Consider the following 14,491-nt stretch of genomic DNA (forward strand, 5'->3'; position numbering starts at 1 on the left):
GTTATCTGTAAGTGGATCTGATGTTGTCATGAGAGGTGACAGGTTTGTGCCTCCTTTTGGGTTCCGTTAGCACATTTTCAAATTAGCTCATGAAGGACATCTGGGTCAGGCGGTGACCATCCGGTGGATTAAACGGGACTTTTGGTGGCCTGGGATGGATGATCAGATTCATAGGTGGGTTGAAACTTGCATTTTGTGTAAGGATATTGAAAAAAGACTCAAGGTCAGCAATCCGTGTCTTATGGGTCATATTTCTGATCGGGGGAAGGTATGGTACACTATTTGTCTATATTTTATAGGTCCACTTTCCGAATTATCTGCGGATATGCGCTTTGCAGCTGTTATTATATTTGTTCATTCAAGATGGCTTGTTGTTGAGTTCTTGAGGGATGTTGCAACCAAGTCCACTATTGATGTGTTAGAAAAGTTATTTTTAGAAGAGGGTGTGCCGAATATGTTGTTGACTGACAACAGCACACAATTAACTTCAGGTGAAAGGCGCTGTTTTTTGGAGAAGTGTGGAGTCAAACATTCATGCACCTTCCTTTACAATCCTATGGGCAATGGAAGGTGGGGAGGGCCAATAGGTTAGTAAAAGGCACGATTCAACTGGCATTGGCTAATAGACAAGCTCCAAGGCATCTTATTGAAGAAATGCTATGGGATTGTCGCATTGCACTGATCTCCCCTGCACAGAAAGGCCAAGGGCACAGCAGGCGTTGTAAAAGGAGGCAGAAGCTGCTTAAAAGCATATTTGTTGTAACCCCTTTGTCTTCAGGATATCTTTTTTTTTTCTTTTTTTAGTAGGGTGGAATGTTTTGTTAGCCTTAGCCTTTGCAGTGTGGTATACTGGCTGTTAATATCGTGCTAATTTGTTGTAGGCCGTTGTTTTAGGCTTGGGCCATCAACACTCGAATGAACGTTTAATCACTGGTACTGCTTATTGTGGAGGGCTATAAAAAGTTATTGTGTGCTTCAGTATAAAGTGCTTGGGACTGTGGCTAATGAATGTGCGACTTTAGTGCATAATCGAGAACATGACATTAACCAATTTGTTTGTAGTTCACTGATTTTATAAACAAATTTATAATTTATTTTTGTTGTAAAATTGAGATTATATTAGTTTACAAAATTGTGAAGCTCATCATAGGAACAAGATTGCATTGCTCTAAAAAAGTGCCCAATCTGAACAGATTGATCGATTAAATGGTTTCCACACTATATCTTCCTTTCTCGTTTTCTTCATCAAGAACGATTTTTGATATACCTTTGAGTACCACACTTTGTCATAAAAGTGTTATTAAATACTGTCTTTGAATTCATGTTCTGTAGCTGTAATATTGGCACTGTGAATTTCTTTCCAGGGTAACCTTCTTGCTTCTGGTGCCAATGATTCTGAGATATACATCTGGGACTTGAACAATTTCAGTGTGCCTATGACCCCAGGGTCTAAAACTCAGGTAAGTTCAATTTTTGGTAAGCCTCTGTATTTGCATTGTGAGTGAGCAATAATGAATATGAATGGTGAATAAAATGATTTGATGATTACATTTAAATTAATACAGGCATGGTGTGTTTACTTTAAAGAAGAGGGTTAAGTGCGGCAGCAGACAGCATTCCTTCCAGTACGCGAAGCTGCTTATCCAAATTGAAATACTTCATGTGAGGTTTGCTTCAAAAGAATTACAACCTGATCCAGGGGTAGACCATTAGTAGTTCATGATATCGTTTGATGCATTTGATAAATTAAAGTTGTTTGTAACATCACAGAAGAATAGCATCCACCAGCGCCTTGACACCCTCTGGTAATTGTGCGCTTTACAAATACTGGATTTCAGTAATATTGACGTTTTAAGTAATCAGATTTGGTCATGACCAAAGACAATCGATTTGGTATGAGTCAAATTTAAATACTAGTTACCCAGCTTTCTTTTAACTGAGCTACTTGTCAATTTGTTTGGTATGTATACCGTTCCCTACTGACTCTGCTTATATATCATCTCAACTAATTTTTATGAACAAGAAGTTGGAACCGGGGAAAAGCCAAATTAGTGGCAATGTGAAATTAGGTTTGTGTATTCTTTTGAAGAAATTGAAATAACTTTGCTTGCACGCTCATAAATGGTTCAGTTTAAATGCACATTTCACTTGCTTTTTACGAGGGACATACACCATAACTGTGCAACTATTTAAGTTGCTTATCTACACATATTTATCTAGGCTTTTGTGGGTATGTTGTTGCAGCAGGTTTGTTGCAATGTTTAATTTAATTGGAGGAATTTCTAACAGTCATCAAAATATAGCAGGGAGATTCTGATACAATACTCTAAAAAAAAAAATGACTCATCGTGTCCATGGAATTAGGCAATTTTAGGGTGTAAGAAAAATTAGGGCACACAGGTATGTCAACACTGAGCATGGAAGGATACAAATGTTTTTTGGAAGAGCGTTTGGAAAATGAATGTACACAGAACATGCCAGGATGTATTTTGTTTATTTTTACAGAAGAAAAATAATTTTCTCCGTGCAGATATGGAAGTGGAATAGAGGAGGAAAAACGAGGCAGAAATGTATTTGATAGTGTTAACAAAGGCAGACAAATCTCTTACAATTAGAATTTTGATGTATTCCCAGAAATAGTATGGGCACTTTGAATGAAGCCTATTTAATTGTTTTATTAAAGCTGAAGCAACTTAAATTCTTTACTTGAAGTGGATTGTTTTAATGAGTGTAATAATAAAGTGCCAACGAATTGCTCGACTATGCTTTATTCAAAGTAAGCCAGTGCAATTAACCTAGTAACATCACTGTAACTGTTAAATAAGACCATGTTCTGGTGGGTATATCTTACTGCAGATTCCTCACCATATAAACACTTCCTTCAGACTCATCAGAGAAAACTTTTTCCTCACCAATGACTATCCAGTACGGCCAGATGGTACCACAAGGCTCCAGCTGCGACTCTGCCTTCCGATGTAACCGCACCGATATTTTTGGGTTGTGGAACATGCTGCTGGAGCTCAGTGGAGAGCGCTGTAGACTAGATATTGTAACCAATAAGGTTGCTTGTGTTTTGAAGAGCAGCTACCCCAATCCCACAAAAATATTAGGATGGAGATTGACTTTCCTTTCTTTAGATGCCAGGGGCAAGTGGAATTTCTTTGAGTGCCTCTTTGTGGTTTCACTGACCGATACCGAAAACCATCAATATTTGGGGGAGAGTCCTCCTAATAGACATTCCTGTATATAATTTTCCTGAGTGCTCTTTTGCACTTTAGATTCCAGAATCTATTGTAGAAGATGGATAGGTACTTTACTCAGATGTATATCAGATTAAGCAACATTAGAGGCCTGGTGCTAAGTTCACTAATGTTGTATAGGATTGCCATGGTCATGCAACAGACTTCTGTGCAGTTGGGCCTGCCAGCTAATATCTAAATTAATTGCATAGGTGAAATCATAGTTGAAAGTAAGCATCGGTGATTAGCTCACTACAAATAAGCATGAGCTATCTGATGGGTATTTGTCTATTGTTGATGTGAGTTTTATTGGTGAAATGGTCTTGCTGTTGAAGATTAAGTGATCATGAGGATGCAGATCCCAATTCTGACAAAGTGAATTTGAGTGAGAGAAATTTTGCCCTTGACTAGAAAAGGCTGACTGTTTATTTTTTCATGGCATGGAGTTGTTAGGGTCTACTACCAACATATGCTCTAATGCATACTTCGAACTGCGGATACCTCACCTTTTGAATATGACACAGGCATCAAAGTGGATCTGGAGACTTTCGAGCTGCATCTCCCTAGCATGCCGATTGGTGATGTTGTGTGGCTCCATAACAAAGTTGTTGTACTGTGGAAGTGGCAAGAGAGCTACATATAAGAGCCATTCAAGCATACTGACATCAATCTCTTTCTTTTTGTGCCACCAGATGTAGATCCGGAGCTACTCCTTGTCTCTTTCAAGACTACTTTTCTACAAAAAAATTATTTTAAGTACTAATGTGCAAGAAACAATTGTCACCCCCTAAAACTACAGGGTTCAGTCTTTTTTGGGACTGTTGCAATCAAATGTCTGTGAAAGATGTTCATCTTTTGTTCGTGGTTTTGGACCACAGCTCCAATGCCTGCTGTGACTGTGCCTTTATGAATCCAAAGGCCATCCGGGACCGTGAGGGGATATGTGTCACTAAACAGGAAAGACTCCTCACTGTGACCAGTCAAAGTTGAAGGGAAGGTCCAGTTCCCGCAACTGTTCTTTGTTGTGGTTAAAGTTCTTGAGTAAGTCAAAAAAGAAGCACAAGAAGTCCAGATGGGTCTCAGTCTTTCCCACCCCTATTGTGCTCTTGAGAAGAGCAAGGATATAAATGTGCTTAGTCTTGCTCCCAAAATTGATCACATGCAGGGTTGATTCCATCTGTCGCCCCTGGGCAACCAGAGTTTCCAAGACTTTCGGTGGTGCCACAGTAAATGTACAAGTTCTGTGAAGCTATGCTGTCTCTTTTCAGCATGCTGCTGTCTCCCTTCGGCCCCAAGGAACTGCGAGGACCTCCAACTGGAACTCCACCGGCAGGTCTGCCTTCAACGCAAGCTGGAACCTATGGACCTGTTTCGGACCCAGCACCAACTTTGGTACTGAAAATAATCTTGGGATCACAACCCACTCCAGACCCTGGAGCATCAGTGCCATTGGCACTGAACGACGAGTCACAATCAATAGTGCTTTCTGACTCCAAGCTGAGTCGGCTTTCAGCCGTTACATTGATCACACCAGAGAAGGTTGTGTAGACGATCAACTCTTTGTTTTGCCTTTTTTCGCTCCAGCAAATCCAACAAAGCATTAAAAGGACCATTTCTTCCTAGATCCTTCTCTGCCTGACAAACTGCTACACAGTGGTAAAGATGCCACCTTCAGAAGGCTTGCGGTCTCATTCCACCAAATCTAAAGGTGTTACTACTGCATTGGCACATGGAGTGCCTTCCCTGAGCAACTGCCAAGCTGCTACATGGGCTTCACTCCACATGTTCACGAAGCACTGCTGTCTGAACAGCCAAGTCTGAAGTGAGAGGCATTTTGAACTCTAGATCCTGCAGGGCTTTGTGGTTTGAGCCAATTGACAAACCAACCACCTGGGAGGCACTGCTTTGGTATCCATTCAAAGGTGAGGAATCAGTGGTCAGAAGTATACATCAGAAGAGCAAGTTATTTACCTTCGATGACACTGTTTCTGATGGATACTAACTAACCACAGATTTCTCACTGACCCTCCCGCTTCCCGGTTCTGTGAACTGGATTCTTTTCTATTTAAAAAGTCCAAGTCTAGAGATATGCACATTGGTCAAGACCATGTTGGGCTATATGTATGGGGGTGCGATGAGCCTAGAAAGTAACCAATGTCAGCTTGAAGGGCGTTTATATGTGCTCCGCATGTGACTTCTGGAGTTGAGCAATGTTGACGCAGATCCTCACAAAGCCACCTACCGGCACGCAGGGATACTGCCGGAAAATTCCTGGATCCACACTGATGCCTTCGCGATATTCAAAAGCGGAGGAATTTACAGTTAGAGTATTCACCAGAAAGAATGTTACCAAAGGTAAGTAACTTCTATTTTAATTCTGACTTGTGTAGACAGAAGTGTTTATTCATCACTGGGTTTCAATATGTATTCTTCTACTTGCAATCAGTGTGGTGTTTCTGCTTACTGCAGAAGTTTATGGTTAACTATCTTGCGATTCTTTCTACGGTTTTGCCTGACCATTACTCCGGCCAGTTACGATTATAGAAGTGCATTTATTCTGTAGTGCAGTTGTTTTCTTTACACTATATTCAATGATGTGTGTCTTTCTGGTTTACGATTACTGCTTGGTGCGCAAGCCATGCTTTCTCCTTTAGCTCTGTCGTTGACAGTTTTTCAGCTGTATATTTGTATTTGGTTTTTGATTGATACCGGAGATATAGGTCTTGCAGTTTGCTTTAGTCTGCAGAAGGGCTCAATATCACAAGTTGCTATTGTCGGGTCTGGTGGCTTAGTGAACTATGCGTCCAATGTAGAGGCCTGTGTTTAACCTTCTGGTCACAGGTTTATATTTCAGCAACTTAGCCTTTCTTCATTCTGAGGTCGATAACTTGCATATCATCCAGTTGGGTGACTTTAAACATCTGTTTTTCAGTTCCAAGATACCCCTCGGGGAAAGTGCACTATGACTACACATGTTATTTATTTTGTCTTTGACTTGTTTTTATAGAGCTTTTGTTATCCTTTCCAATGGGTGATGAACCTCTCTTGCTGTTGAATGGCAGGTCTTTCTCTTGTAGGAACACTATGGCACAGAGTTTTCTTCTGTGACTTCACCTGCTGTTTCGTGTCTCACAAGTATAAAACACACTGTTAGAGTCTGGTTATGTGCGACAATATTATTTGGCAAGTTGTCCTACTATCATGGGTAATGCTCTTCCCGTGCCTTCTATGTGTTTATGACTTTTCTTACTGCAGTTCCTTCCGCAATGCTTATGCAGTGAGCATGCATGGGTTCGGATCCCCTTAAGAATGCGAGTAGTATCTGAAAGAAACAGGTTAGTATTAGATTCCTTACCTTAGAATATCTTCAGGCGTCAGCCTGGATCCGGAAACTTTTGCGTAGTAGTACCCCTGCGCGTCGGTAGGCGTCGTCTGCAGGCGTCCCCTGCGGCTCCGCGTCCGTCGTCGGCGTCGTGCGCCGTGATGACGTCGCTGGAGTATATAGACGCCGCCTCCGCGCGCTGACGTCAGTTCTTCTTTTTTCCGCGCCAGTTAGCGCAGATCCGAAGAGCAGTACTCCGGTCTTTGACCAAAGTTTTTGAATATTTTTGATATCTTCTACGGTGCCGGTAGGATGCCTGGTTTTAAGAACTGTGACGACTGTGACCGCACGATGTCGGTCACGGACCATCACCGACTCTGCCTCCGGTGCCTGGGCCCCGACCACGACGTGGACGCCTGCGTCGATTGCCGGGCCTTGACGAATAAAGCTAGACGGGAGCGGTCCCGCAAGCTGCTCGAGCTCCGGGTTTCGGCCCCACGTCGAGAGCGGTCCCGGTCCGGCCGGAGGTCAAGGGAGCGATCGAGGGAGCGGTCGCGGAGCAGTCACGGGCGCTCCGGGAGTCAACACCATTCCTCTGGTTCCTCAGGTAGGAAGCACAAGAAGTCGGGGCGTCGTCATCGTACCCCCGACTCCCCCCAACGCTTGCGCGATGCGGCCGGGGGTTTGGATGGCCCCACCCCCGCGGCTCCGCGTGAGTCGCCGACACGGCCTGCTCCATACGCTGCGGTCCCTGGGCAAGGCGCGTCGCCCGAGGAGATAGAGGTGTTCCTCATGGCCATGAGGGCACTGTCTCCTCCGACGGGGCCTCCGGCGCCTGCGGGTCCTGTGGTCCCGTCCGAGGGCCCTAGCGGTTCGGGTGCTCCGGCCCCGGCGCCGCCGACGGCTCCGGCGCCGCAGGGGCCTTCAGGGTGGACGCCGGCTGGTCGACCGGCCTCTCCGGTGCCGATTCCATCGGGGCAACCCTTGGCGCCGCCCCCGCGCGGCGCCGGGTCTCTGGCGCCGGTGCTCCGGCTCCGGGCGGCGCCGCCCCCATTCCCTCTCCGACTCCGGACGCGGAGTCGAACCGGCGTCGCCCGACGCCGAGTCCGACGCCGATGGGGCCTGTGGACCCCGGGGAGCCGGTCTACATTGTTGATTCCGAATATGGTGAAGATGTAGATTATGGAGAGGAGTGGGAGGGGTCTGAGGACCCTCTGACCCGCGAGTGTCAGTACAATGTGGACTGGACGGGTGACTTGGGTTACGCCAGTGGTCTGGATGACTCCCCCAACCCTGGCTTTGTCTCGCCTCCTACCGTGGTTTCGGAGGAGGGGGCAGCTTATTCAGTGGTGTTGATGAGGGCTGCCAAGGCCTTAAACCTTGAGCTCCCCGTCGCGGCCGTGAGGACTAACATCCTCACTGAGGTCCTCAAACCGCAGTCATGCCCACAGGAGCCACTGCTGCTGTTCAACGTTCTTTTGGGCACGTGGTCCATCCCTGCTTCAGGTTCGCCTGTTGATAGGAACGTGGCCAGACGCCACCGTCCGTGTACGGATGACCCCAAGTTCTTGTCCACCCATCCCACCCCTGAGAGCCTGGTAAGCCAGGCCTCGACTTCCCAGACCGCATTCCCGTCGGCCCCGCCCGACCGGGAATCTAAGAGGTACGACCAGTATGGTAAGAAGGTCTTCTCGTCCCTGAGTCTGGGACTGCGGTCTTGCAACACCGCGTGCCTCTTGGGCCGCTACACCCACTCTCTGTGGGATACGGTCGCGGACCTGCTGCCTGAATGCCCGCCGGAGGTACGGGCTAAGCTCGGCAAGGCTATGATTGAAGGCCGAGACGCAGCAAGATACTCCATCAGGTGTGGTCTTGATACGACCGACTCACTGGGCAGAGCGATGTCCACGACGGTGGCGATTCGTCGCCACGCCTGGCTGAGATCCGCCAACTTCTTGGCAGATGTCCAGAATGCATTGATGGACATGCCGTTTGATGGCAGTCGCCTGTTTGGCGACAAAGCAGACCACGCGCTGGAGCGCTTCAAGGACTCCAGGGTCACGGCCAAGTCCTTGGGTCTCTCGACCCAGCGCCAGCAAACGGGTTCGTTTCGCTCCTTTCGTGGCCAAGGAAGGGGCGGTCCCACACGTGCTGCCAGCCACGCGCCGCAACAGACTTATCAACGCGGTGGCGGCCGTGGGAACCGCCGTGGTGGCGGTCGGGGACAGCGGCGGGGTCAGACCACACCTCCCTCCGCAGCATCTGCCACTAAATCCTCCTAGTCCGTGCTTTCAGGCCCATGTGACGCCAGTGGGTGGCAGGGTTCGCCATCACCTCTCCCACTGGCGCACAATAACATCGGACAGGTGGGTGCTGCAGCTTGTCCGAAGGGGCTACTCCCTCCCCTTCGAGACCACTCCTCCAGCCATGCCACCGCAGAACCACCGTGTGTCGGGGGACCACTTGGCACTTCTGAGGGAGGAAGTTATGGCCCTCTTGGCCAAAGGGGCCATCGAGCGCGTTCCTGGGCCAGAAGTAGGACGTGGTTGCTATTCCCACTACTTTCTGGTGCCCAAGAAGGACAAAGGGGGCCTACGTCCTATCTTGGACCTAAGGAACGTCAACGGCTTCCTCCGGAAGGAGAAGTTCAAGATGTTGACTTTAGCTCAGGTCTTGGCTGCTCTAGACCCGCAAGACTGGATGGTAGCGTTGGACTTGCAGGATGCGTATTTTCACATCCCCGTCCTGCCGGCCCACCGGCGTTACCTGCGGTTCAGGGTAGGCCACAAGCACTTTCAGTTTATCGTGTTCCCCTTCGGCCTTACCAGCGCCCCACGGGTGTTCACCAAGGTGATGGCGGTGGTCGCAGCTCATCTGCGCAGATTGGGGGTTTCAGTCTTCCCCTATCTAGACGACTGGTTGTTGAAGGCGGGCTCGCCCCAGACAGTCGTCCGCCACCTTCAGATGACGGCAGACCTCCTGCACGAGCTGGGGTTCTCCATCAATGTGCCGAAATCACACCTGTGTCCCTCTCAAAAGCTCCTTTTCATCGGAGCGGTTCTCGACTCGGCGCAGTTTCGGGTCTATCCTCCGGAACGGCGAGTCCAGGATATTCAGGCTTTGATTCCCATCTTTGGGCCGTTATATGGGTTTCGGTCAGGTTGACGCTGCGGCTGCTGGGGCTGATGGCTTCCTGCATCCTTCTGGTGCATCACGCCCGGTGGCGGATGCGGGCTCTGCAGTGAGACCTGAAGTTTCAGTGGGCCCAGCATCAGGGCAACCTGTCCGACCATGTCTTGATCTCAGAGGGCACTGCAAGACAACTTCCTCTCACTTCCCCAACCGGAGCACGTTGTTGTGACGGACGCGTCCCTCCAGGGATGGGGAGGCCACTTGGGAGAGGCAGAGATCAGAGGCATCTGGTCTCCGGCGGAGTCCCGGCTCCATATAAACCTGTTGGAGCTCCGGGCGATTCGTTTGGCACTGAAAGCATTCCTCCCCTTTGTCAACGGGAGTGTAGTGCAGGTGTTCACGGACAACACCACCGCCATGTGGTACTGCAACAAGCAGGGCGGGGTGGGGTCGTGGACCCTTTGCCAGGAGGCTCTGCGCCTCTGGCAATGGCTGGAACGTCAGGGCGTGACTCTGACGGTTCAACACCTGGCAGGTTCTCTGAACGCCAGGGCGGACGAACTAAGCCGTCGGTGCTCGATGGATCACGAATGGCGTCTGAACTCGGACGTGGCGCAAGGCCTCTTTCGGCAATGGGGAGAGCCTTGGTTAGATCTATTCGCCACAGAAGAGAACGCGCAATGTCATCAGTTCTGCGCGTTGGAGTTTCCAAGACGGCACTCGCACGGCGATGCCTTTCGGCGCGAGTGGAGTTGCGGTCTGTTATACGCCTTTCCACCTATACCACTTCTGCCCAGAGTGCTGAAGAAGATCAGGCGCGACCGGGCCCAAGTCATCCTTGTGGTTCCGGACTGGGCTCGAAGGTACTGGTATCCCGAGCTACTCAGCATGTCAGTCGGTCCCCCGATCCGCCTGCCCCTTCAGGAGGACCTTCTGTCGCAGCAGCAGGGGACGGTCCTCCACCCGAACCTGTCCAGCCTCCACCTCCATGCGTGGAGATTGAGCGGCGACAGTTGAGGCCATTTGACTTGCCTCCTGAAGTCTGTGATGTGATTCTGGCAGCCAGGCGTTCCTCCACGAAATCGGTATACGCCTGTCGGTGGAACAAGTTTGTGGCATGGTGCACAGCAAAGGCTTTAGATCCTCTCTCTGCCCCTCTTTCGGAGGTTCTTTTTTTCCTTCTTTCTCTTGCCCAGCAGGGCTCTGCTCTGGGCACTATCAAGGGCTACCTTTCTGCCCTTTCGGCCTTTCTAAGGCTGCCTGATCAACCTTCTTTGATCAAGTCCCCCATTGTAACAAGATTCTTGAAGGGCATCACACACATGTATCCACCTGTTCCGTTTGTGATGCCTCAGTGGGACTTGAACCTGGTTCTAACCTTCTTGATTTGTGCTCCCTTTGAGCCACTTCATTCCTGTCCTTTCCGTCTCCTGACTTTAAAGACAGCCTTCCTGGTTGCCATCACCTCTGCCAGGAGAGTGAGTGAGCTCCAGGCTCTTTCTGTCAAACCTCCTTTCATGTCCATTCATCCAGACAAGGTGGTTCTGAGAACTAGACCTTCTTTCCTGCCCAAAGTTGTCTCTGCTTTTCACATCGGGCAGTCCATCACCCTCCCTTCCTTCTTCCCGCCTCCGCATCCTTCAAAGGATGAAGAGCGGCTCCATCGTCTGGACCCAAAACGTGCGCTTTCATTTTATATGGATCGCACACGCCAGTTCCGGGTGGATGACCAACTGTTTGTTGGCTACGTGGGTGCGAAGAAGGGACGGGCGGTACATAAACGGACCATCTCTCGGTGGATCGTTCTGTGCATCAAAGCGTGCTACTCTTTGGCTCGGAAGCAGCCTCCTGTTGGGCTGAGGGCCCATTCCACTCGGACCACGGCGGCTACTACTGCCCTGGGCCGGGGAGTCCCCTTGCAGGACATTTGCCAGGCAGCTATGTGGGCCTCGCTGCACACCTTTGCGAGGCACTACTGCCTGGACAGTCAAGTCCAGAGGGATGGCTTCTTTGGCCGTTCTGTCCTCCAGGACTTTCTGGTGTAGGATTGTATTGGTTCGCAGACCCACCACCGGGGTTGGTATTGCTGGGGTATCTATTCTAAGGTAAGGAATCTAATACTAACCTGTTTCTTTCAGATGAACAAGTTACTTACCTTCGGTAACGATATATATGTAAAACAGTAGTTAGTATTAGATTCCTTACCGCCCCACCCATCCTCCCCGTTCTGCGAACTGATACCTAGGGTTAAGGACATCCCTTTCAGGGCCGTAGTTTCAAATGGCACCAGTGTTGGTTCTCACATGGCTCTGCGTGTTCTGGCGCGGAAAAGCTGTGTGCAAAGAACTGACGTCAGCGCGCGGAGGCGGCGGCTATATACTCCAGCGACGTCATCACGGCGCACGATGCCGACGACAGACGCGGAGCCGCAGGGGACGCCTGCAGACGACGCCTACCGACGCACAGGGGTACTGCTACGCAAAAGTTTCCGGATCCAGACTGACGCCTGGGGATATTCTAAGGTAAGGAATCTAATACTAACTACTGTTTCTTACAGATATATCGTTACCGAAGGTAAGTAACTTGTTCTTTCTGTTCATCTTGTTGATTAGCTTCTACCACAGTTGTCTTGCTAACGTGGATAATTTTATTCCCATGCTTCTTTAATGTCTTGTGACTTTCCTTATCTGTGGTTCTTCCACAGGGTTTTAACTTGTACAGTATGCTATTGCTCACCTACATTATTATGGCGGTCTTGTCTTTTTCTCTAGCTCTAGAAAGGTTTGGTTAAAGTTAGCGGCTTTTAGTGATCTCAGGTCGCAGATGCTCTTCCGTGGATGGTATGCTTTGGTATTTGATTCCAAAGTAAGGAATCTGCTGCTGATTGCTCTATCAGATGAACAAGTTATTTACCTTCGGTAACCCCTTATCTGGTAGAGACAGGGCTCATCCTTCTCTCATTTATCAAATAGATTAAGTGGTGATTTTAAGGGACATAGATTGTAGCACTCATAAATCTTGTATGCTGGTTTCCATTCTACGTTTCAAATGTGAGTTCCTGTACTAGATAGGTTTCTGGCGATCTTCTCTAGTGACAGTCTTTGTGAGGCTAGTGCCTTTCTTAGCTACAGATATATATGGAATAGATCTTGGCAATACAGGTGTGTGGCCTGCATCGTTAAACAAAGTAAGCCACTATGGCCTTGTTCCTGTCCTGTTGGCCTTGAGATTAGCCATAACCATCTCCACATTAACATCTATCTAAACTTCTCTTTCATGCTTTTATTGTCATAGAATATGTTTGACAGTTTCCCGACTTTAAAGTAAACCTTGTTGGCTGGAAATTTATCATCCTATACCGATTATATAACGAAGATATATATATGGTGGTTTATACCATTCTTAATAAGCTTCCTTGTCCGTGATATGTCTATACTGTACACAGTTTAGACCTAACTTGAAGTTTAGAATGCTTTATGGACAATTGTCTAAATAAACTTATTTTCTACCTACCAAATTGACGTAGAACATCTTGTCAAATTCCCCTACTTTACACTATTCTCATAAGTGGGCCTTTAGAAAGTTGTCTGGCTGATTTGTCATGTTTAGACTTTATTGCAATTAATGCCAAAGGCAACAGTATATTCCAAACAGATGACAGTAAAAAAGCAAACATTAGAGATTATTGTAGTGTAGTTCCTAGTTTCCCACTAGGCCCTGCGCATTGGAATAACATAAACAGTAGTATCGACGTGGAACTGCAGATATTCCAGGCCTCCACTGACTATGTTAAACTTAATTGGGTGTGTTACCAACTAGCTCAGAGGTCACTGGAAACTTTCTTCTCTGCATAGGAAGTGATCAGCTTCCCTGGCACAGACAAGAAGGGATTCAGTTTTCCAATAACAGTGCAACATGACAACTTTGCTCCTCAGATCAAGAGTCGATCTCTAGGGTCGTGTGAAACAATAGACATGTATTTCACTCAGTCAGTCTAGTGCAGTTTACTTTCACAAGATGTAGAGAATAGAGAGACGGGCGTTTGTCAATAAAGGGTTAACATTTATTGCACAGTCTTTCTTCTCGTACAAGAGAAATGTATTACCACAATTGCAAAGCTTGTTATGATAAAAAGTATGTACAGTAAGATAAGTATTGCGAAATAATACTGTAAAATCATTGATATGGTTTCTTAGCCATACAATGGTTAAAAGTAATAAAACATATATACAGTCATATATACATTAGGCTAAAATACTCAACTGATGCTTCTAACTAAGCCTACCCCAGTGTGCCTGACCTAAGCCTAACACGTGGAAGGGGAGTAAGTAAGTAGCTTTAAGTTAAGTTGGTTTTGCCAAGGTTTGTTTCAAGAATTCTCATTTAAGGGTTTAGTCAGCACCATACCTCTGAATAGAATGATGGAGGTTTGGTATCTCCTTCAGGGGAAGCTCGATATCCCTGTCACCCGCGAGGGTAAACCGGAAACGCCGGAGCTGGATTTCTCTGCACGAGAAAGGCAGCGGCTCTTCTTCAGCGCGTCGATAGGAGGAGGCGGGGGACAGCGTCCGCGGGCAGCTGGATCTGCTAGGGTCTTCGCAGAGGGACGTCTGTTCGGCTCCTAAGCGTACTGCACCATCGTTCGCGCTTTAGCAGCGATAATGGTATCAGTAGCTTCACCACCACAGGGACAGCAGGCTGCAGCGACAGAGTGCTACAGTGCTCAGCAACAGTAACGGTATGCACAACAGGGTGCACAACAGCTCTCAACCACAATTGCTTAAGGCAACGTTGGTAG

At 47.9% G+C, this 14,491-nt stretch overlaps 1 protein-coding gene across 1 annotated transcript in view; it reads left to right on the top strand.

Annotated features, from left to right (window-relative positions):
• The first annotated feature begins 1,349 nt into the window (after positions 1-1,349).
• Positions 1,350-14,491, top strand: part of SEC31B (SEC31 homolog B, COPII component) — a 1,335,991-nt gene continuing 1,322,849 nt past the window's right edge. The window contains exon 1 of the mRNA XM_086922250.1: positions 1,350-1,460. Within this exon, the coding sequence (XP_086778376.1) occupies positions 1,437-1,460 (24 nt within the window). The 5' untranslated portion in view covers positions 1,350-1,436. The remainder of the gene's footprint in view (positions 1,461-14,491) is intronic.

The sequence above is a fragment of the Lissotriton vulgaris genome, chromosome 5, assembly GCF_964263255.1.
Source record: "Lissotriton vulgaris chromosome 5, aLisVul1.2, whole genome shotgun sequence".
NCBI lineage: Eukaryota > Metazoa > Chordata > Amphibia > Caudata > Salamandridae > Lissotriton > Lissotriton vulgaris.